The sequence below is a fragment of the Scyliorhinus torazame genome, chromosome 6, assembly GCF_047496885.1.
Source record: "Scyliorhinus torazame isolate Kashiwa2021f chromosome 6, sScyTor2.1, whole genome shotgun sequence".
NCBI classification, from domain to species: Eukaryota; Metazoa; Chordata; class Chondrichthyes; order Carcharhiniformes; family Scyliorhinidae; genus Scyliorhinus; species Scyliorhinus torazame.
Genome location: NC_092712.1, coordinates 152,953,034 through 152,973,860, shown reverse-complemented (window position 1 = coordinate 152,973,860; position 20,827 = coordinate 152,953,034). Strand labels below are relative to the sequence as shown.

General features: G+C 43.1%; 2 protein-coding genes across 6 annotated transcripts in view; one reads left to right on the top strand and one right to left on the bottom strand.

Annotated features, from left to right (window-relative positions):
• Positions 1-10,306, top strand: part of erp44 (endoplasmic reticulum protein 44) — a 212,428-nt gene extending 202,122 nt beyond the window's left edge. Inside the window, exons 11-12 of the mRNA XM_072508934.1 lie at positions 6,936-7,038; positions 9,665-10,306. Of these exons, the coding sequence (XP_072365035.1) occupies positions 6,936-7,038; positions 9,665-9,766 (205 nt within the window). The 3' untranslated portion in view covers positions 9,767-10,306. The remainder of the gene's footprint in view (positions 1-6,935; positions 7,039-9,664) is intronic.
• A 44-nt stretch (positions 10,307-10,350) lies between these two features.
• Positions 10,351-20,827, bottom strand: part of stx17 (syntaxin 17) — a 216,589-nt gene continuing 206,112 nt past the window's right edge. For all 5 annotated transcript variants that reach the window (XM_072508940.1, XM_072508935.1, XM_072508936.1 and 2 more), the window contains 5 exons: positions 17,576-17,804; positions 14,815-14,939; positions 14,424-14,474; positions 11,218-11,304; positions 10,351-10,860 (listed from right to left, as the gene is read on the bottom strand). In XM_072508940.1, the coding sequence (XP_072365041.1) occupies positions 10,615-10,860; positions 11,218-11,304; positions 14,424-14,474; positions 14,815-14,939; positions 17,576-17,804 (738 nt within the window). In that variant the 3' untranslated portion in view covers positions 10,351-10,614. The remainder of the gene's footprint in view (positions 10,861-11,217; positions 11,305-14,423; positions 14,475-14,814; positions 14,940-17,575; positions 17,805-20,827) is intronic.

The following is a 20,827-nucleotide window of genomic DNA, read 5'->3' as shown; positions in this document are numbered from 1 at the left end:
TCGTCCCTCATTTCCCTATATATTTTTTTTTTAAATAATATTTTATTGAAAATTTTTGGTCAACCAACACAGTACATTGTGCATCCTTTACACAACATTATAACAATACAGATAATAATGACCTTTTTTATTTAAACAAGAACAAAAGAAAACAACAACAAATAAATAAATATTAAATAACAAAAATAAAAACTAGCCCTAATTGGCAACTGCCTTGTCTCAGGCCACACCCCCACCCCCCCCACCCCCCACCCCCCAAGTTCTGGGCTGCTGCTGCTGCCTTCTTTGTTCTCCCCTATCTATCTTTCCGCAAGATATTCGACGAACGGTTGCCACCGCCTTGTAAACCCTTGAGCCGACCCCCTTAGGACGAACTTAATCCGCTCTAACTTTATGAACCCCGCCATATCATTTATCCAGGTCTCCACCCCCGGGGGCTTGGCTTCTTTCCACATTAGCAATATTCTGCGCCGGGCTACTAGGGACGCAAAGGCCAAAACATCGGCCTCTTTCGCCTCCTGCACTCCCGGCTCTTGTGCAACCCCAAATATAGCCAGCCCCCAGCTTGGTTCGACCCGGACTCCTACTACTTTCGAAAGCACCTTTGTCACCCCCATCCAAAACCCCTGTAGTGCCGGGCATGACCAAAACATATGGGTATGATTCGCTGGGCTTCTCGAGCACCTCGCACACCTATCCTCCACCCCAAAAAATTTACTGAGCCGTGTTCCAGTCATATGTGCCCTGTGTAATACCTTAAACTGAATCAGGCTTAGCCTGGCGCACGAGGACGACGAGTTTACCCTGTTTAGGGCATCTGCCCACATCCCCTCCTCAATCTCCTCCCCTAGCTCTTCTTCCCATTTCCCTTTTAGTTCGTCCATCATAGTCTCCCCTTCGTCTCTCATTTCCCTATATATATCCGACACCTTACCGTCCCCCACCCATGTCTCTGAGATCACTCTATCCTGCACCTCCTGCGTCGGGAGCTGCGGGAATTCCCTCACCTGTTGCCTCGCAAAAGCCCTCAGTTGCATATACCGAAATGCATTCCCTTGGGGCAACCCATATTTTTCCGTCAGCGCTCCCAGACTCGCAAACGTCCCATCTACGAACTGATCTCTCAATTGTGCTACCCCTGCTCTTTGCCATGCTCCAAATGCCCCATCCATTCTCCCCGGAACAAACCTATGGTTATTTCTTATCGGGGACCGCACCGAGGCTCCCGTCTTTCCCCTATGCCGTCTCCACTGCCCCCAAATTTCCAATGTAGCCACCACCACCGGGCTTGTGGTGTATTTCTTCGGTGAGAACGGCAACGGTGCCGTCACCATAGCTTGTAGGCTAGTCCCCCTGCAGGACGCCCTCTCTAATCTCTTCCACGCCGCTCCCTCCTCTTCTCCCATCCACTTACACACCATTGAAATATTGGCGGCCCAGTAGTACTCACTTAGGCTCGGTAGTGCCAGCCCCCCCCTGTCCCTACTACACTGCAAAAATCCCCTCCTCACTCTCGGGGTCTTCCCGGCCCACACAAAACTCATAATACTCTTCTCGATTCTTTTGAAAAAAGCCTTCGTGACCACCACCGGGAGGCACTGAAACACAAAAAGGAATCTCGGGAGAACCACCATTTTAACCGCCTGCACCCTACCTGCCAGTGACAGGGACACCATGTCCCATCTCTTAAAGTCCTCCTCCATCTGTTCCACCAACCGCGTTAAATTAAGCCTATGTAATGTACCCCAATTCTTGGCTATCTTGAAAGTACCGAAAGTCCCTTGTTACCTTCCTCAAAGGTAAGTCCTCTATTTCTCTGCTCTGCTCCCCTGGATGCACCACAAACAACTCACTTTTCCCCATGTTCAATTTATACCCTGAAAAATCCCCAAACTCCCCAAGTATCCGCATTATCTCTGGCATCCCCTCCGCCGGGTCCGCTACATATAGCAACAAATCATACGCATACAGAGATACCCGGTGTTCTTCTCCTCCCCTGAGTACTCCCCTCCACTTCCTGGAACCCCTCAATGCTATGGCCAGGGGCTCAATCGCCAGTGCAAACAATAACGGGGACAGAGGACGTCCCTGCCTCGTCCCTCTATGGAGCCGAAAATAATCAGACCCCCCGTCCATTCGTGACCACGCTCGCCATCGGGGCCCCATACAGCAACTGTACCCATCTGATATACCCATCTCCAAAGCCAAATCTCCTCAGCACCTCCCACAAATAATCCCACTCCACTCTATCAAATGCTTTCTCGGCATCCATCGCCACCACTATCTCCGCTTCCCCCTCTGGTGGGGGCATCATCATTACCCCTAGCAGCCTCCGTATATTTGTATTCAGCTGTCTCCCCTTCACAAACCCAGTTTGGTCCTCATGAACCACCCCCGGGACACAATCCTCTATCCTCGTTGCCATTACCTTAGCCAGAATCTTAGCCTCCACATTCAGGAGGGAAATAGGCCTATAGGACCCGCATTGCAGCGGGTCTTTTTCCTTCTTTAGGAGGAGCGATATCGTTGCCTCTGACATAGTCGGGGGCAGCTGCCCCCTTTCCCTCGCCTCATTAAAGGTTCTCATCAGTTGCGGGGCCAGCAAGTCCATATATTTCCTATAGAATTCAACTGGGAATCCGTCTGGTCCCGGGGCCTTCCCCGCCTGCATGCTCCCAATCCCTTTCACTACTTCCTCCGTCTCAATCTGTGCTCCCAGTCCCGCCCTCTCCTGCTCCTCCACCTTAGGAAATTCCAGCTGATCCAGAAAGCACATCATTCTCTCCTTCCCATCCGGGGGCTGAGCTTCATATAATCTTTCATAAAATGCCTTGAACACTCCATTCACTCTCTCCGCTCCCCGCTCCATCTCTCCCTCCTCATCTCTCACCCCCCCCCCCCTATCTCCCTCGCTGCTCCCCTTTTCCTCAGTTGGTGGGTCAGCAACCTGCTCGCCTTCTCCCCATATTCGTACTGTACACCCTGTGCCTTCCTCCATTGTGCCTCTGCATTACCCGTAGTCAACAAGTCAAATTCTACATGTAGCCTTTGCCTTTCCCTGTACAGTCCCTCCTCCGGTGCCTCCGCATATTGTCTGTCCACCCTCAGAAGTTCTTTCAACAACCGCTCCCTTTCCCTACCCTCCTGCTTTCCTTTATGTGCCCTAATAGATATCAGCTCCCCTCTAACCACTGCCTTCAGCGCCTCCCAGACCACTCCCACCTGAACCTCCCCATTATCATTGAGTTCCAAGTACCTTTCAATACACCCCCTCACCCTTAAACACCCCCCCCTCATCTGCCAATAATCCCATGTCCATTCTCCAGGGTGGACGCTGTTCTTTTTCCTCCCCTATCTCCAGGTCCACCCAATGTGGAGCGTGATCCGAAATAGATATAGCCGTGTACTCCGTCCCCGTCACCTTCGGGATCAGTGCCCTTCCCAAAACAAAAAAGTCTATCCGTGAATAAACTTTGTGGACATAGGAGAAAAACGAAAACTCCTTACTCCTAGGTCTACTAAATCTCCAGGGGTCTACTCCTCCCATCTGCTCCATAAAGTCCTTAAGCACCCTAGCTGCAGCCGGCCTCCTTCCGGTCCTGGACCTCGATCTGTCCAGCCCTGGGTCCAGCACCGTATTAAAATCTCCACCCATTACCAACTTCCCCACCTCTAGGTCCGGGATACGTCCGAACATACGCCTCATAAAGTTGGCATCATCCCAGTTCGGGGCATATACGTTCACTAAGACCACCGCCTCCCCTTGCAATTTGCCACTCACCATCACGTATCTGCCCCCACTATCCGCCACTATGGTCTTTGCCTCAAACATTACCCGCTTCCCCACTAGTATAGCCACCCCCCCTGTTTTTTGCGTCTAGCCCCGAATGAAACACCTGCCCCACTCATCCTTTGCGTAGTATGACCTTGTCTATCAGTTTCAGATGCGTCTCCTGCAGCATAACCACATCTGCCTTAAGTTTCTTTAGGTGTGCGAGTACCCGTGCCCTCTTTATCGGCCCGTTCAGCCCTCTCACATTCCACGTGATCAGCCGGGTTGGGGGGCTCTTTACCCCCCCCCCCTCTTGTCGACTAGCCATCTCCTTTTTCAATCCAGCTCCTCACCCGGTTCCCACGTAGCCGTATCTCCCCCCAACGGCGCCCTCCCGCCCCGACCACCCCACCCCATACCAGCTCCCCCTTCTCCCCAGCAGCAGCAACGCAGTTAACCCCCCCCCACCCCGCTAGATCCCTCACTAGCGTAATTGCACCCCCCATGTTGCTCCCAGAAGTCAGCAAACTCTGGCCGACCTCGGCTTCCCCCCGTGACCTCGGCTCCCACTGTGCGAGGCCCCCTCCTTCCTGCTTCCCTGTTCCCGCCATGATTACCATAGCGCAGGAACAAAGCCCGCGCTTCCCATTTGGCCCCGCCCCCAATGGCCGGCGCCCCCAGCTCCTCATCCTCCCTCCCCCCCCCCCCCCCCCCAACGACATGGGGAAGAGAGAAAAGTTACAGGGTCGCAGGATTAACAACTTGGGGAAATCATCTCTTCCCCCTTTTCCCCCTCTTCACCCCACATATTCGCCCCACCACTTTGTCCCAAACGTTCTTTTTCTAGCCCGCTTATTCCAGTTTCTCCTCGACAATAAATGTCCACGCCTCTTCTGCCGTTTCAAAGTAGTGGTGTTTCCCTTCCCTTGGTGTGTGACCCACAGTCTTGCCGGCTGCAGCATTCCAAATTTAACCTTCCTTTTGTGCAGCACCGCCTTGGCCCGATTAAAGCTTGCCCTCCTTCTCGCCACCTCCGCACTCCAATCTTGATATACGCGGATCACCGCGTTCTCCCACCTACTGCTCCGAGTTTTCTTTGCCCATCTGAGGACCATCTCTCTGTCCTTATATCGGAGAAATCTCACCACTATGGCTCGAGGAATTTCTCCAGCCCTCGGTCTTCGCGCCATCACTCGATCGGCTCCCTCCACCTCCAACGGGCCCGTCGGGGCCTCCGATCCCATTAACGAGTGAAGCATCGTGCTCACATATGCCCCGGCGTCCGCCCCTTCTGCACCTTCGGGAAGACCAAGAATCCTTAAATTCTTCCTCCTCGCATTATTCTCCAGCACCTCCAGCCTTTCCACACACCTTTTGTGTTGTGCCTCGTGCATCTGTCTTCACCACCAGGCCCTGTATGTCGTCCTCATTCTCAGCAGCCTTTGCCTTCACGACCCGAAGCTCCTGCTCCTGGGTCTTTTGCTCCTCCTTTAGCCCTTCAATCGCCTGTAATATCGGGGCCAACAGCTCCTTCTTCATCTCCTTTTTAAGTTCTTCCATGCAACGCCGCAGGAACTCTTGTTGGTCAGGGCCCCATATTAAACTGCCTCCTTCCGACGCCATCTTGCTTTGTGCCTGCCTTCCTGGCCGCTGCTCTAGAGGATCCACCGCAATCCGGCCACTTTCCTCTCCTTTTTCCATCCATGTCCAGGGGGGATTCCCTTCTGGTTTACCGCACAGTGTTTTTAGCCGTTAAAATTGCCATTGGGGCACCTATTAAGAGCCCAAAAGTCCTTTCCACCGGGAGCTGCCGAAACGTGCGACTTAGCTGGTCATCGCCGCACCCGGAAGTCCTTGATTCATTTTTTTAACTGACGCACTGCATTTGATATACAATCTCAAGTAGGACGTATCTTTGAATCATGCCGCAGAACAAAACAGTGAATATTCATGAATTATTGGCCAAGATATGCCTTCTGTCCAGACTTTTAAATGTCTTCTGTTCAAAGTTATATTCCAGTGCTGCCTTTGATAAAATAGAATAAATGTTTGATATGGTTCTGAGCTATAAAGGACTAGGAAGAATCTAGATTTAGCCGGCTTGCTTGCTATTACATGATCTCAGTTGGAATGTGGGGTCCTTCAAATGTCTGGATTAGGGGGGGCTCCTCCACCCAATCTCCATTCACTGATTTCCGCTGGAAACTGGATATTATTTTAAATTTTCCTTTACCCTTTACATTGATGGATAGTATAAAACTTACTGTACCTATAGATCCATCTTCACTTTGCCATGATAGAATAAACTCATTAATTTTTAATGTATGGGATGCTTTGGCAGATTACTGCATATTTGAATCATTACCAATTCCTTTTCAGAGCTGTGCATCAGAAAGGCTTTTAAAAGTATCTGTTTTTAGTGTGCATTGACAGAACAATGTTCCACCATTTCCAAAATGCCATAGCCTTTTGGGTAGTGTTGAGCTTATAGTATAAAGAAATAACTATGCATGTATCTTTATAATTTGATATGATGTTTAGGTCATTTATAAATGATCTGTAGCTTACTAGGGGGTCGAATCTATAAGATGAAATGTATTCTTCAGAGATATTGAGACTAACTAACAGCAATCCCTACGATTGCAGTAAATTTGACATTTAATAGATTAAATTGATTGCTGCATTTTAGCACTTTGCAGTAGGTGACAACAGATGATCTAAGATGAAATTTAAATTGATCTTCCCTCAGCATTTTGTTTCTGGTATGTATGCAATTACTTTGCTCTAGAGGACCTTTTGAAAGCCGTCTGTCAATACGAACTACCTGACTGGCGCTCGTATTTGTAAACTCTATGTTTGACACCTGCTGTTGGTTGCTTTTTGGCTGCTATACAGAAAAGCTGTTGCAGGGGCTATGCGCTGTGGGAGTTATTGAGGGGCAGCAATAGGCTGTCATTGCTGTAATGCCCTCGGGAAATGGCAGAATCCCAGGATTCAACACAGTACAAACTGACACTTTGTCTTCTGCCTCCTTTTAATTAAATAGCCTCTGACTAACCAAAAGAAGAATCAATTGGGATTGACTTTTAAATGGCTTGATTTTATTTCTTGTTTCATGCTCTCTAGCTTTCCCAGATAGTTGACTGTTTTATTTTAATTTCAGTACTCCAGGTGTACTGAAACAGTTTGTATTGGATCTACATTCTGGGAAATTACACAGGGAATTCCACCACGGCCCAGATCCCACTGATGTTGCTCCCGGACAGGTAAGAAACACATTGTCCAGAATTTAAATTGTTAGGATAAAATAACAGGCAGGTTAGAGCTCTAAAGTAATGGGTGAGTTACAAATATTTAATCTAAACCACAAGACCAAATCATCAGTTTTCAAATGTCTGAATTCTAATCCCTTGAACCATAACTCAATTCCACAGTATGTAGTCTGCAGAGCACAGTTTATACTGAACGTTAAAATGTTTATAAACTTCTGAGCATTTTCAATTGAGCCGATCATACTGTTCAATTGCAGTTTTAGTCACATGGTGTGTATATATAATTTATGATCTGATGCATTACATTGTAATGAATGAATAGAAGTAAATACAAGGTAGAAATTTCAGTGTTAAGTGGGAGGATGCCATAAATCCAGTGTGATATTGAAGTCTGTATGTACATTAAATACATTGTTGAGATTACATTTAAAAATCCACATGAACAATTTTATTGTGTAACCTACACAAGTTTCTTGGATTGTTTCATTCAGCTTTGATTTCCCAATTAGTATCCATTTTCTTGGTTTATTTGTGGTCAGTATAACTAACACTGGATGGTGCATGATGATGTCCACAATGAACAATGAAACTGATTATTTCTCAGTCCAGTTGTGGTGATTGTAATCAACAGTGGATTTACTAGGAAATAAAGCAGACCAAATACAAACAGGCACCTCTTGGGCCAAATTGCCTTTTTTTGTGCTGCAAATACTTTTACAATATATTTTATAAATACCTGATCATACGAGTGAATTGTGTCATTGGCAGTTGGAAACTTGAATTTATAGAGAACCTCATCACACCCTAAATATTTAAGTGCTTCCTGCATCATTAATTTCTTTGGTTATCACGTTTTGCATGAAATATTTCATTTTGTGCACTGGAATGCCTTGAGTCGCGTGGAGAAATTTGGATAGCTAATACTATCCCCTCTTTTTCCAACCACAAACCAATATTAACAATAATAAAATAGAAACTGCTGAAAAATCACAGAAATACAAAATATAGAAAAATATCTAAATGTAGTTTGAAGCATTTCAATGAATAACCCTTGAAGGTGAAATAGCACTGAATACATAGGTTTTAATGAAATATGCTAAAGGCCACTGTAGGTAATGGAATCAATAATACTGTAATACTAAAATTATCATAACTTATTTTTAAGATTTATTGCAGATGTGGAAATCAAAGTCGACCAGATGAAATCTTCATTCTAGAGACTGCAATAGACTACATTTGATTGTCTAAATTACTGTGTAGAAATTTTTACTTGTAATCCAAAGCAATTCATTATTTGAGAAGTAAATGCAACAAACAAAGGAAGTCGAGAACATGTGCGGCACAGTAGCATAGTGGTTAGCATTGTTGCTTCACAGCGCCAGGGACCTGGGTTTGATTCCCAGCTTGGGTCTGTGTCTGCATGGGTTTCCTCCGGGCACTCCGGTTTCTTCCCACAATTCCCAAAAGATGTGCTTGTTAGATGAATTGGACATTCTGAATTCTCCCTCCGTGTACCCGAACAGGCGCCGCAGTGTGGCGACTAGGGGATTTTCACAGTAACTTCATTGCAGTGTTAATGCAAGCCTACTTGTGACATTAATAGATTATTATAAAGAAATGGTACATTTTGACTTTTTATTCTGAATTAAATACAACGTCCTTATATATAAATCGGATAATTGCTTTTTAGTTATACTCTATTTATTTTCTCCACATCATAAAATTAAAATATTTTTGCAAGTACTTAATCTCACCCATGATGAAACATGGCTTTCATTCACTTCACGGTGGAGGCATGTAGCCTCCACATTGAAAATTCCCACACATGATATAAATAAAGCAATGAAGACTATTGCAGCTCCCAAGATACAGGCTTGTTTATTGTGGAGCATTGAGTTTAAATGTTTTTAAGCACTGAACTACTGTTTGCATTTTTCTCTTTTCTCTATATCCGGAAAGTGTTTCTCACCATTATCAGCAGGGAAGAAATGTTGCTTTTCTCTCAAATAGTTTATAGTGTTCACTATGTCTGAGCTGCAAGCACACTCAATTCCTTGTTTTTTCACCCCCTCCAAAATGTATTACTTCAGACGTAATCACATTAATGTACCATCTATTTGCCCTGACTTCCTGAAGTCCTTTATATTCCTCCTAACTGTGTATCAAATCTCCTAATAGTCTCCTTTTCTGCCATTGATAAATTTAAAGCTTGTGTTCCTCAAACCAAGTTTTTTTTTTTTAATATCTAAAGATCCCAGCAATGATTCTGGGGAAGTTACTTCCCACCATTTCTTTGGTCTGAGTAATACCAAAAAAAAAGAAATACCCTTTTACCTTCTTTAATTGCTCTTTGTCAACCAAGAGAGGAGTTTACCCTGAACATGAACAAATGAGCCCAATTGCACTTCCCCACCCTGATCCTCTTGCCGTCTAAAAATCTATTCTCTTCCTTGTGCATCAAATCAGTCACCATTTTTAAAAAACAAATGTCAAACACAACTTCTGTCTAACAAACCCTTGGTTATCCTAAAATGTCATCACCTTTATGAATGCTTTCTTTAAGTGTGAGGAACCACAAATGTTTTGTGCTTCTATTCACGCATGCATGTCTTTGTTTCAGCCAAGTGAAGTCGCAAGCAGCCCCCCAGAAAGCTCATTCCAGAAATTGGCTCCAAGTGAACACAGGTATACCATTCTCAAGCGAGAGAAAGATGAATTATAGATCTAATGAAGGAACTGTACAAGACCAGAAATCAAAGAGCTTTGCCTGATGAGAGGCAGAAATACTAAGCCTATATTTTCATAAGTCTGTGTGTACAGTTTTTATTTTGGATAAAACACAAAAAAAGAAATGTTTGACAAACTGTGGGTTTTTATTTTTCTTTGCTTCCCTGGCTTGTGAATATGTTGATGTACTGTGGTCATTCAGTGTAGTAGATTTTAATAAAACTGTTAAATGTATAACTGGTGGAAAACACTGATCATTTGCAGATCCTAAATTTTTTCTAATAAAAGGCCATGTCTTGTTTTAGGATTTGCCAAGAGTATGCTTGCCACATACTTTCACTGTCCCATTAAACAGGTCTTATCTTTTGGTGTTCTGTTTCCACATTTTGTCGATGCAAGTTTTCTTTAAATAAGTGGAAAGTGTTCATTATTGCTTGCTCTGTGGGAGTAACTTGAGGTGTTCCTGTTTCACATTCTTTGCAGAATGTGTCGACCTCTTAATTTTGAGGAAACAATAAAATAAGTGGCCTACCAAGATGGTTGAAGAGATTTTGTTCAAGTTACAATCATACATTCCAATTAGTTTTTAAATAAATATTTTAATAAAGCAATTAAAATATACAAAAATCAACATTTTTAGTGATTGTACATTCTTTGTACATTGTACATTGCTGTTATAAGAGTAATACAACTGATCATCTATTAGTCATGAAAAATGAAAAGCCAGAAGCCAGATTAAGATTCTGTTGAGAGATGAATCATACTGACAGCTTGCAAATTGTATATAAAATATTTTTAGCCTTTTCTCCATCTTTATCTGAAAGAGGCATTTGTGTAATTCAACTAGATTTTTGTTCCATTTTGAGTCTTCAGCTCTGGGCAGCTGGAAGAAAGTGAAAGTTCCTGGTCTACCTTTTGCTGCTGTTTCTTCAGTAACAATCTCCCACCTGTGAAGCCCAGTATCCCTCCACTGACTGCAGCTGCGACCCCTGCGATTTTGAAGCCTGCCAGGAGACCAATAGGCCCTCCCATTACACCACCAATGAGAGCACCTGCCACAGGCAACATTGCAAGTTTATATTTAGCGGCCTGAAAAATCAATGAAAAACAGGTTTAACAAAGACACAAACTAGATTGTAAGTTACTATGTGATTTCTTGCTTTCTTAAGAGCTGGTACCAATCCATCAGTGTAAAGTCTTTCTTTACTGCAGCTGTTCTGTGGATGATTACTATGTACAGAGCAGCGCTGGTTGGTTTCACTGCACGAGACCATCACAATACAGATTGATTTTTTTTTTTTTGACATGCAGTGTGTCACTTCTCCCTTATTTTCTTAATTGCTGCTTCCCTCAACATTAGAGAGCCCAGATCAATCAGTTGGGTTAATTCAGAGTATTGCTAGCAGGCAGAGTGCCATTGATTACTCAGCAGGCAAAGATCCCTACCTTGGCCAGATTCTTGGTTCCCTCTTCAACATTCTCAGCAGCAGTACTGACATGGTCTTCAATGCTGTCAATCTTCTCCTGTTGGGTCTAGATGCAAAGGAATTATGTGCTAGCTTTCCAGCTGGGAAGCAGCAGTCAACCAATACATGCAATTATAATTCCTATAATCAGAGTTTGCAGCATCTTTCATCTGCTAGTCAATAAATCTACAATTTCTTAAAAGTACCTCCTCTACCACCTTTCCTGGGAGACCGTTCAGATGGTTTGCCAAGTGTTTAAACATTTATCAACATTACATGTGTTTTTAAATATTTATATAGAGTGCTAGTTTAACCCATTTGAGGGCTAATTCTAATTTAATGATTTCTGGTTAGCAAGAATCCTTCAGAATTTTTAATATTTCTGACCACTACATAAGGTAATTCGTGTAATGTTAATGTGTGTGGTATTCACTTTCTGCTTCCAAAATCTATAAACAAGCTTGAGATAGAAATATGACAGGAAAGGTTAAAGGGGCTGGTGCACTTTGGAGTTCCTCATCTCAGCTGTCATGAAACCAGGGGATTCGAGGCACTTACAAAACGAAAGATTGTGGGAGGAAGGAAGAAAACTATCGACCACTTCAGAAATAAATTTCAATACCAAAATCCAAGCAGAAAATATTTTGAGACAAACTCCAACATTGCCTCTAGCCGACATAAGGGTTCATATTTTGAAGTTGTAATGATGGTAAAACTGTGTTCACCATCATTATAACTGAAACTCAACAACCTCTGATGTCCAGATGTTGTGGTTAAATGCAGTAAAATGATCATCCTTTAGCACAGTTGGCTAAATAGCTGGCTTGTAAACAATGCCAGCAGTGCGGGTTCAATTCCATACCGGCCTCCCTGAACAGGCGCCGGAATGTGGCAACTAGGGGCTTTTCACAGTAACTTTGTTGAAGCCTACTTGTAACAATAATCAATTATTATTATTCTGTCGAACAGTTGAAGTTCTCCCAGATAGAATACTTTAAAATCTCTTGACTTGATGTAGGTTTGCACTTTTTACACAATTAGCCTTGTTGTGAAAATCCTTGCAAAAAGTTGTGCCTTTTTGACAGCATACTGCTGAACAACACTGGCCCTGAGAAACTAATTTTATATTTGTGATATGTGACATTTCAGATTTTTTTTTACAACTATTTTTAAAATATAAAATACCTATTTCACTGTCTACTTGAATCCCACCTCTATGTTCCAACCTTTATTTGGTTCTCTGTAAAATTATTAAGTGAAGGACAGTCAGTATTTTGGTTTGCTGTGTTGGAGAATATTTCAATGTGATTAGTTGCCTAGCTTGCTTGATGACATTACTGGATGCTGGATATTCTGTGCAACTGATATTGGAGCAAAATTATCAGGAACGGTGGAATTCATGTCAGAATTCAGCATATACCACCACTGCTGCTTCACGACTGACCACAAAATCCAGGTTGCTGAGTTGTGGACAGATAAAGAAAATATTTTGAAGATTTTATAACATAAGATTGCTATTATCTAATGATTTATGGCTGGGAAGAGAATCAGGCTCAGCTATGATCCCTTCAGATTCATAGAACAATTTACCAATCCTGAATGAAGAATGATCACACAGGAGTAGTACTAAAGAGCTGCTGTCATCCATTAAATTGTAAGTGTGGGAAATGTATATTAAAGAGGTGATGCAGTAGATTATGTCCCTTCTAAATCTAATATATTTTTCAAATTCTTTGAGTGGGGATGTCATGCACTATTTTGTTACAAGATGATAAAGTCACTACTCTTGAACAAGTTGCTCACTACTGTGCAAGTCACTAACTCCTTTTTTTTAAATGAACCTTGTTGCGATCACAAACATATGATGTGGACTTTGGTGTTAAATGTTATTTTTTCAATGTGCAGTATGACTGCCAAGTTTCAGGCCAGCAGTGAGAGGTCACTTACCCTGTCACTTGGGCAAGGCAGATCAGGTAAAACAAACACATTTTCCTGAGACTACATTCCTTTGACCAACGGCAAAAATTCTGCGCACACTTCCAGAGGCAAAATTTTACTTTGTGTTCATGTCAACATCATTAAAAATACATTAAAGTTTACAAAATACAGTCTATGATGCTGTCTGATACAAATCTAAAGGCTCATTTATCAGTGCACTGGTCTCATCAGTATTCTTGAAATGCACAAGAAGATTCTTACCGATTAATCACAACCACAATGCTGCTGCTGTAACTATTTGGCACTTGGTCCTGTTAAACAGGACCAACAGTTTTGTACAAAATATGATTGCCCCTTTCTCACAGAACTATGTAACTAAAGCCCATTATTTTGTCATTCTGCGGTAATAGGCCACTGATCGTGTGTGCCCTTGTATCACAGATTTCCCCCTTAAGATAACAGTTCATAAATTAATTTGCTTTTTATATGGTCACATTTTGTACCTTTCCAAATCTTTGAAGAAACTAAATATATACATATGTATAGGATTCACTATTGCGGACTTCAAATGCTCCATCTCAAAGGAGAAGGATCATTGATCGCATTTACTTGGTGCTTATTTAATAAAGTTGTAAATGTGATTTAAATGACTGCAACAGTTCCTATTTTTTGATTCAAAAATTGCAAAATATGCATTATTAAGAATGGGCTAAAATAAATTGGTATTGATTTCAAATTAGGCTGGTAGAATTCATAAGCATAACTGCTAATACAGATAATTACCATCTGGTGGAAGAGAGAGGGTTTAAAAAATAAATTAAAAGCAGGAGAGGTAGTGCTGCCATTGGAACAAAATATTGGAGAGGAAATTACAACACAAATGAATTTGTGAGTAGCAATTAAACAGTTACGCCTGAAGTGCAGTTGTGATTGTACTGCTCACAAATGCTGGCACTCGTCCTGTTACAATGAACTCCATAGATGTGTGGTCATGTTTAATTTGGCACTGGGGTTACTACATACTAACATTACAACTGGTGTTAAATCTAATTTCTCCGGCACCAAATGGTCATCTATCGTGCCGCTTATGTATCAAAATAGGATATCCTTTTTACTTCATACAAAATAAATCCTGCTTTATTTAGCTGCAAATTATTATTGCAGGCCCAAAACATATGGCAGCCATGAACTGAAGATATCGCTTTCCCTTCATTCCAGTACACAAGTAATTGAAAGATAAATACTTACATGAAGTAACTGAGAAAATTCATTTACCAAGTTGCTAAGATCAATTAAATTCTGAAAAATAAATGTGTAAATTAGCATTGCAAGCTACTCATACAGACCCTTGAGAAAATCAATTAGATATGAATGTCTAAATGTGCCTGCAGTAAACCCTACCAGTAGCCGACATAATTTAACAGAATAATGGAAATTAAACACCCTTACAATTAACATAATCAGAGCACATCCTCGCCACATATAATATGCCAAATATACGGTTAAACTGCTCAAGAGATTAGGGTATACAAAATAAGGGTATACTCAAACCAATACTGATTTATGTTGCAAAAATATGTTACAATCCACTGGTTACAATTTTCTGTTATAATCTCAAATATAAGCAATTATGACTTGCCTCTTCCAGCTTCTCCCATGATTCAGCTGCATCTTGATCTTGTGGAATCTGTGGTAGCGGCACATTCAGCTGAACCTGATGTTGGGACAATGGTGAGTCAGAGTCTTGGGAATTCATAGGTGTTCCTAAAATTAAAAAAGCTTGAGCGAGGACCGTACAATTTCCAGTTGCACAGACTTAACATTTTAGATGTTTGATAGCACTTATTGTTTCAATTGCAAGAAACCCCTGGAAAAGAGTTCCTGGCCCGCTTATATTGACATTTTTATTTTAGCAGAAAGTCACATTGTTTTCTCAGAATTTTGTAAATTATTTCATCCAAACACATTTACTTTAAAGGATTTAATTTAACTGCATTAAAACAATTCTTTGCGTAAAAAGAAATTGCTTCTAGGCTAATTGCTGATTTAGAAAACTGACAGGTCTCAAGTAAAAAGATCATTTAAGTCAGAATTATTTTTTTCCAGGGACTGTTTACCACACAGATGGCAAGTGATCTTTCTTTGCCTACAAATGTAAAGAATAAAAGTCACACGTGTGTTGTTTCATCTTCATTAAAACATAGAAGTTCTTAGAATATCAACAGGTTGCAGGTCAGATCAAGCCACTGTGTGAATTTAAACCTTATTTCTGCTGTAAGGTTCCTCTCAGGCTGGGTGGGTGCATACATCATCACAATCTCAAATGAAAGTGTTTCACACAATCCTGACAGTACAGGAGACCATCCGAAAGAGCATGCTACCTAAACTCACTCCCCCGTTGTAACTGCACATTGATCATGGCCAATCCACCTAACCTGCATAGCTTTAGACTAGAGGAGGAAACCCACACAGACACCGTGAGAACGTGCAAACTCCACACAGTCATCCAAGACTGGAATTGAATCCGGGTCCCTGACACTGAACGCACCAGGTTTGTTTTGAATCACTAGCTTTCGGAGCGCGGCTCCTTCCTCAGGTGAATGAAGAGGTAGGTTCCAGAAATATATATATAGACAAAGTCAAAAATGCAAGACGATACTTTGAATGCGAGTCTTCGCAAGTAATTAAGTCTTTCCAGGTCCAAGTGGAGCAGGTTAAAGAGGTGTGAATTGTCTCAAGCCAGAACAGATGGTAAGATTTTGCACACCCAAGCCAGATGGTGGGGGGGGTGAATGTAATGCGACATGAATCCTGCCTGGCTATTGTTGCTCGATGTCCGTTCATCCGTTGTTGCAACTTATGCATGATCTCGCCAATGTACCATGCTTCGGGACATCCTTTCCCGGGGTCTTTTTCCAAATGGCAGGCAGTGATTAGTGGGGTACCGCAGCGATCAGTGCTGGGTCCCCAGCTATTCACAATACATATGAATAATTTAGATGAGGGAACTAAGTGCAATATCTCCAAATTTGCAGATGACGCCAAGTTAGGTGGGAATGGAGCTGTGGGGAGGATGCAGAAATCCTTCAGTGTGATTTGGACAAATTGAGTGAGTGGGCAAATGAATGGCAGATGCAGTATAATTTGGAAAAATGCGAGGTTATCCACTTTGATAGATTAGCGAAGACAGACTATTATCTGAATGGCCATACATAAGGAGAGTGTAATTTGCAACGAGACCTGGGTGTCCTCACACACCAGTCGCTGAAGGTAAGCATGCAGGTGCAGGAAGCAGTAAAGAATGCAAATAATGTGTTGACCTTCATAGTGAAAGGATTCGAGTTCAGAAGCAGTGGTGGCTTGCAATTCTACAGGGCCTGGGTGAGGCCACACCTGGAATATTGTGTGCAGTTTTGGTCTCCTTATCTGAGGAAGGATGTTCTTGCTCTAGAGGGAGTGCAACTAAGGTTTACCTGACTGAGTTCTGGGATGGCACGATGGACGTATGAGGAGAGATTGAGTCGGTTACGATTGAATTCACTGGAGTTCAGAAGAATATGGGGAGGGGATGTTCATAGAAGACTGTAAAGAGTACCCAATTTTTTTTCTTTCTCCAATTAAGGGGCAATTTAGCATAGGCAATTTACCTACCCTGAACATCTTTTTGGGTTGTGGGGGTAAGACCCACGCAGACATTGGGAGAATATGCAAACTCAACATGGACAGTGATGCGGAGGCGGGATCAAACCCGGGTCCTCGGCGGCATGAGGCAGCAGTGCTAACCACTAAGAAGCCTATAAAATTCTAACCGGACTAGACAGGGTAGATGCAAGGATGTTTTAGATAGCGGGAAGGTCCAGAGCCTGGCGGCATAGTCCAAGTATACGGGGAACACCATTTAGGACAGAGATCAGGAGAAATGTCTTCACCCAAGAGTGGTCGGCCTGTGGAATTCATTACCACAGGAAGTAATAGAGGCCAAAACAAGGAAGAGGAAACATGCTAAGGATGGCTGAATGGCCACCCGCTGCTCCTATTTTCTATGTTTTAAGCATAATGAACACCGAGCTTTCAGGCTCATACATTTCCCCTTAATGCTAGTGTGCCACAGTCTATGAGTGACAGAAGTTTTCATTTCAACCTGTATGGGGCAAGGCAACAGCAGGGCAAATTATATACAATAAGATTATTATCCTAATGGTGCCCAAAGTCAGACGAGAAAGTACACATACCAAGCAAACATAAAAGTAATCTTATATCAGAAACATAACTCAAGAGTAAAATTATACAAGTGCAGTCCTCCCTGAAACTATGCTATTGTTTAAATAATAAGTAAACAGTCAAAGCCAGAAGATGTAAAACATCCGTTATTGGTACTTTTGTGCTGTAAAATATATTACCTTCTATAGTCTGGGACCTCACTAAAGATGAGTGCGGCCCCTGTGAATTGTCCATTTTGCAATGTCCACCCGGTTCCTCTGTAAACTCTGAATGGAGTTTCAGGAACTCCAGGACTGCAAATGCAGCCCGCTTCTGTACACAGTCTACTATTTTCTCCAAAGCTTGCGAATCTTCATCTCTCACCCTAAGGCATAATGTTTCCATTTCCCTCACGTTAGCTCGTAGCTGCTGTAGGACAAAGTAAAAGGAAAAAATGTCTGTACAAAACAAGTCTAGTAGTTATCAGTTTTCAGAGAACTTTTGTGGTTATGAACGTAAGGAGTAGACTGTTGCAGCACTTATATATTGATCAAACACTCTCAGTTGAAGCGCACCACTGCCAGACGCAAAGAAATCCTCTTTACCCAACAAATTGTCATAACCACCAACTCAGGAAAAAAAAAACATGAATCTATGTGAATCGTGAACTCTGGCATCAAACCATTTGTCCTTAATACCAGATACTTAACTATTGATTAAACCAGTTCTGTCATGAATGGAATTAAAATTACTTTTTGGGGGGAATTCACAATTAAATTGCACATTGAATCTTTCCACCACTACAATATCTTACGCAATCTTAAAATAATCCTAAACAAAATTTTATTTAAGTATGATGTAAGTGTGCACTTGTGTTTATCTATTAACATCATGAACTTTGATTAAGCTTTCAACCCCCTAATTTCTCTTCACCCTTAGTTTGGTATTTATTCCTTCCATTATTTATATCTTCGCACATGATTCCTTCACACATTTTAATGTTAAAATGTTAAAGAAATGCAAATTTATTACTTTTAAGCGTAAAAAGTCAACAAGTAAAAAAGACTAACCTTTTACCCACATTTCACTAATATTCAGTAATCTTGCAAAAGAAACAAATATGATGTGAGAAAAAGCTTTTTCACACAAGTGCTTCAGGTCTGAATTGCACAGCCTGGAAGTGTGGTGGAGGCAGGTTCAATCGAGGCATTCAAGAGGGCATTGGTGATTACTTGAATAGAAGCAATGTGCTAGGATCTGGGGAAAAGATAGGGGAATGGCACTAAATCATAATGTTCATTCAGAGAGCTGGTGCTGACACGATGGGCCAAATGGCCTCCTGTGCCGTAACATTCTGTGAAATGCATCTTATTACATTTGGACCAATGACTATTTCTTTTCTGCAAAATCAAAGAACGAGTGAACATAATTATATTAAAAGTGAAGTGAGTGTTTGTCTAGTTGAGCACATAGCACTGCCTACTTCAAAATCAAGACATCACGTGCAAGGCACACACAGATCCTAATGGTAATAATCAGTGCTAAGGTTCTTTTTTGGGGGAATCACTCTGGTCACTGTTTTCATAGCTAGTAACATCAGTCACTTGTGCAGTGTAACATGGCATTGCATAACTGTCACAAACATGACTATAAACCGGTTGCTACTACTATGGCCATGTCCCACATAACAGCTCTTCACTGGAGGTGCCACTGGTTTTGTTGCATGTTTGATAGGGGATTGAAATGCAGGGTGACTCGCCAATCTAATGTAAATCAACACAGTGCTCAGATTATTGCTTGAGGTCTCCTACCAACAATGAAGAGCGTTGTTGATTAGAACAGCAGAATGGTGTGTTTCAATGTCTCGCTACATAACTGAGAAAAAACTTGGCTGATAGCATTCATTGTAAACTGAAGCCAATTTTTTGGAAGACCTGGGGCAGGATTCTCCAATAATGGGGCCATGTCCCCACGCCAGCATCAAAACACGGCTGTTTCACTGGACTTTCCTTATGAAAGTCCAGAGTGATTCCCCAATTTGCAGGGGGCTAACAGGGCCCCGGAGAGCTTCCTGCAGCCCTAGCTGCGGATATGGGGCACTAAACTTCTGGTCAGGAGTCCGCGCATGTGCACTATGGCAGCCGCCCTGTGGGACATAGCAGACTCACACCGCGGAGTAGCACCAGTAACGTAGGTACCCCCAAGATCGCGTGCGCGCCCGGATCGGTGCCGCCCGATTGCTGCCCCAGCCATCCATGAGGCTCCCCCCGCCCCCCACGAGGGCGGCCGGGGACTGAGTCCGCAGCTGCCACACCATGTTCCCGACGGGTGAGACTGAGAGACCCACGCCGTTGGGAACTCAGCCAGGTATACTTGGAGAATCGCGGGAAGGGGGGGGGGCCCTCTGTCAATGTCCCCCTACCCGCTACGCATAGACCACGCGTGCGCGATTCGCGGAGAATCGTGGGATTGGTGACGCACCAGATTTTGGCAGCGATGCTCATTCTCCGTCCCCATGCCTATCGCGATTTTGGCATGGACGCTCGGACAATCCCGCCCTGGAGCTTTTCAATAAATAGTTGTTTGGCACTTGAGTATTGCTGAAATAAAAGACACGTTGAAGCTTTTCGACTTGCACTCATCAGGATGCAAGAATAACTATATAAAAGGAAAACAACAATCTATACCGTTTGTGAAGAGAGTGCTGATTGGTTGGCAAGTGGGCACTGATTTATAGAGGTATAGTCATGGGGAATATACCAGTTCATGCTGACTGACAGTTAACCCACATGTGGAAGAGTATCATCAGGCGAATGAGCTCCGGGAGTTCTTCCACAGACCACAAGAGGCTGACAGCGAACCCAATGAGTCAACCAAATAGCCGGAACAGCAGACCGAGAGATCTGCGTTGCGGCAACCGAAGAGGAAAGAGTCGAATTGGACCCCTCCGGAAGGCCGCTGCCATAGACTCGATATGTATGCTCAAGCCGTCAGGAATCGCGTCAATGCCAGATTCATCAGTCGCATTCACAAGACAGCCCCGAACGTCACCCAAACACAACACAACGCCATCCGCGCTCTCAAGACCAACCACAATATCGTCATCAAACCAGCAGACAAAGGAGGGGCCACTGTCATACTGAACAAAACGGACTACTGCAAAGATGTGTACCGCCAACTCAACCAGGAACACTACAGACAGTTACCCGCAGATCCGACCAAGGAACACACCCGCCAACTCAACAGACTGATCAAGACCTGGGATCCAGACCTTCAGAGCACCCTACGTGCTCTCATCCTACAAACTCCCCACGTTGGAGATCTCTACTGCCTCCCGAAAATACACAAGGCCAACACAGGCCATCCTATTGTATCAGGCAATGGGACCCCGTGTGAGAACCTCTCTGGCTACATCGAGGGCATCTTGAAACCCATCGCACAAGGAACGCCCA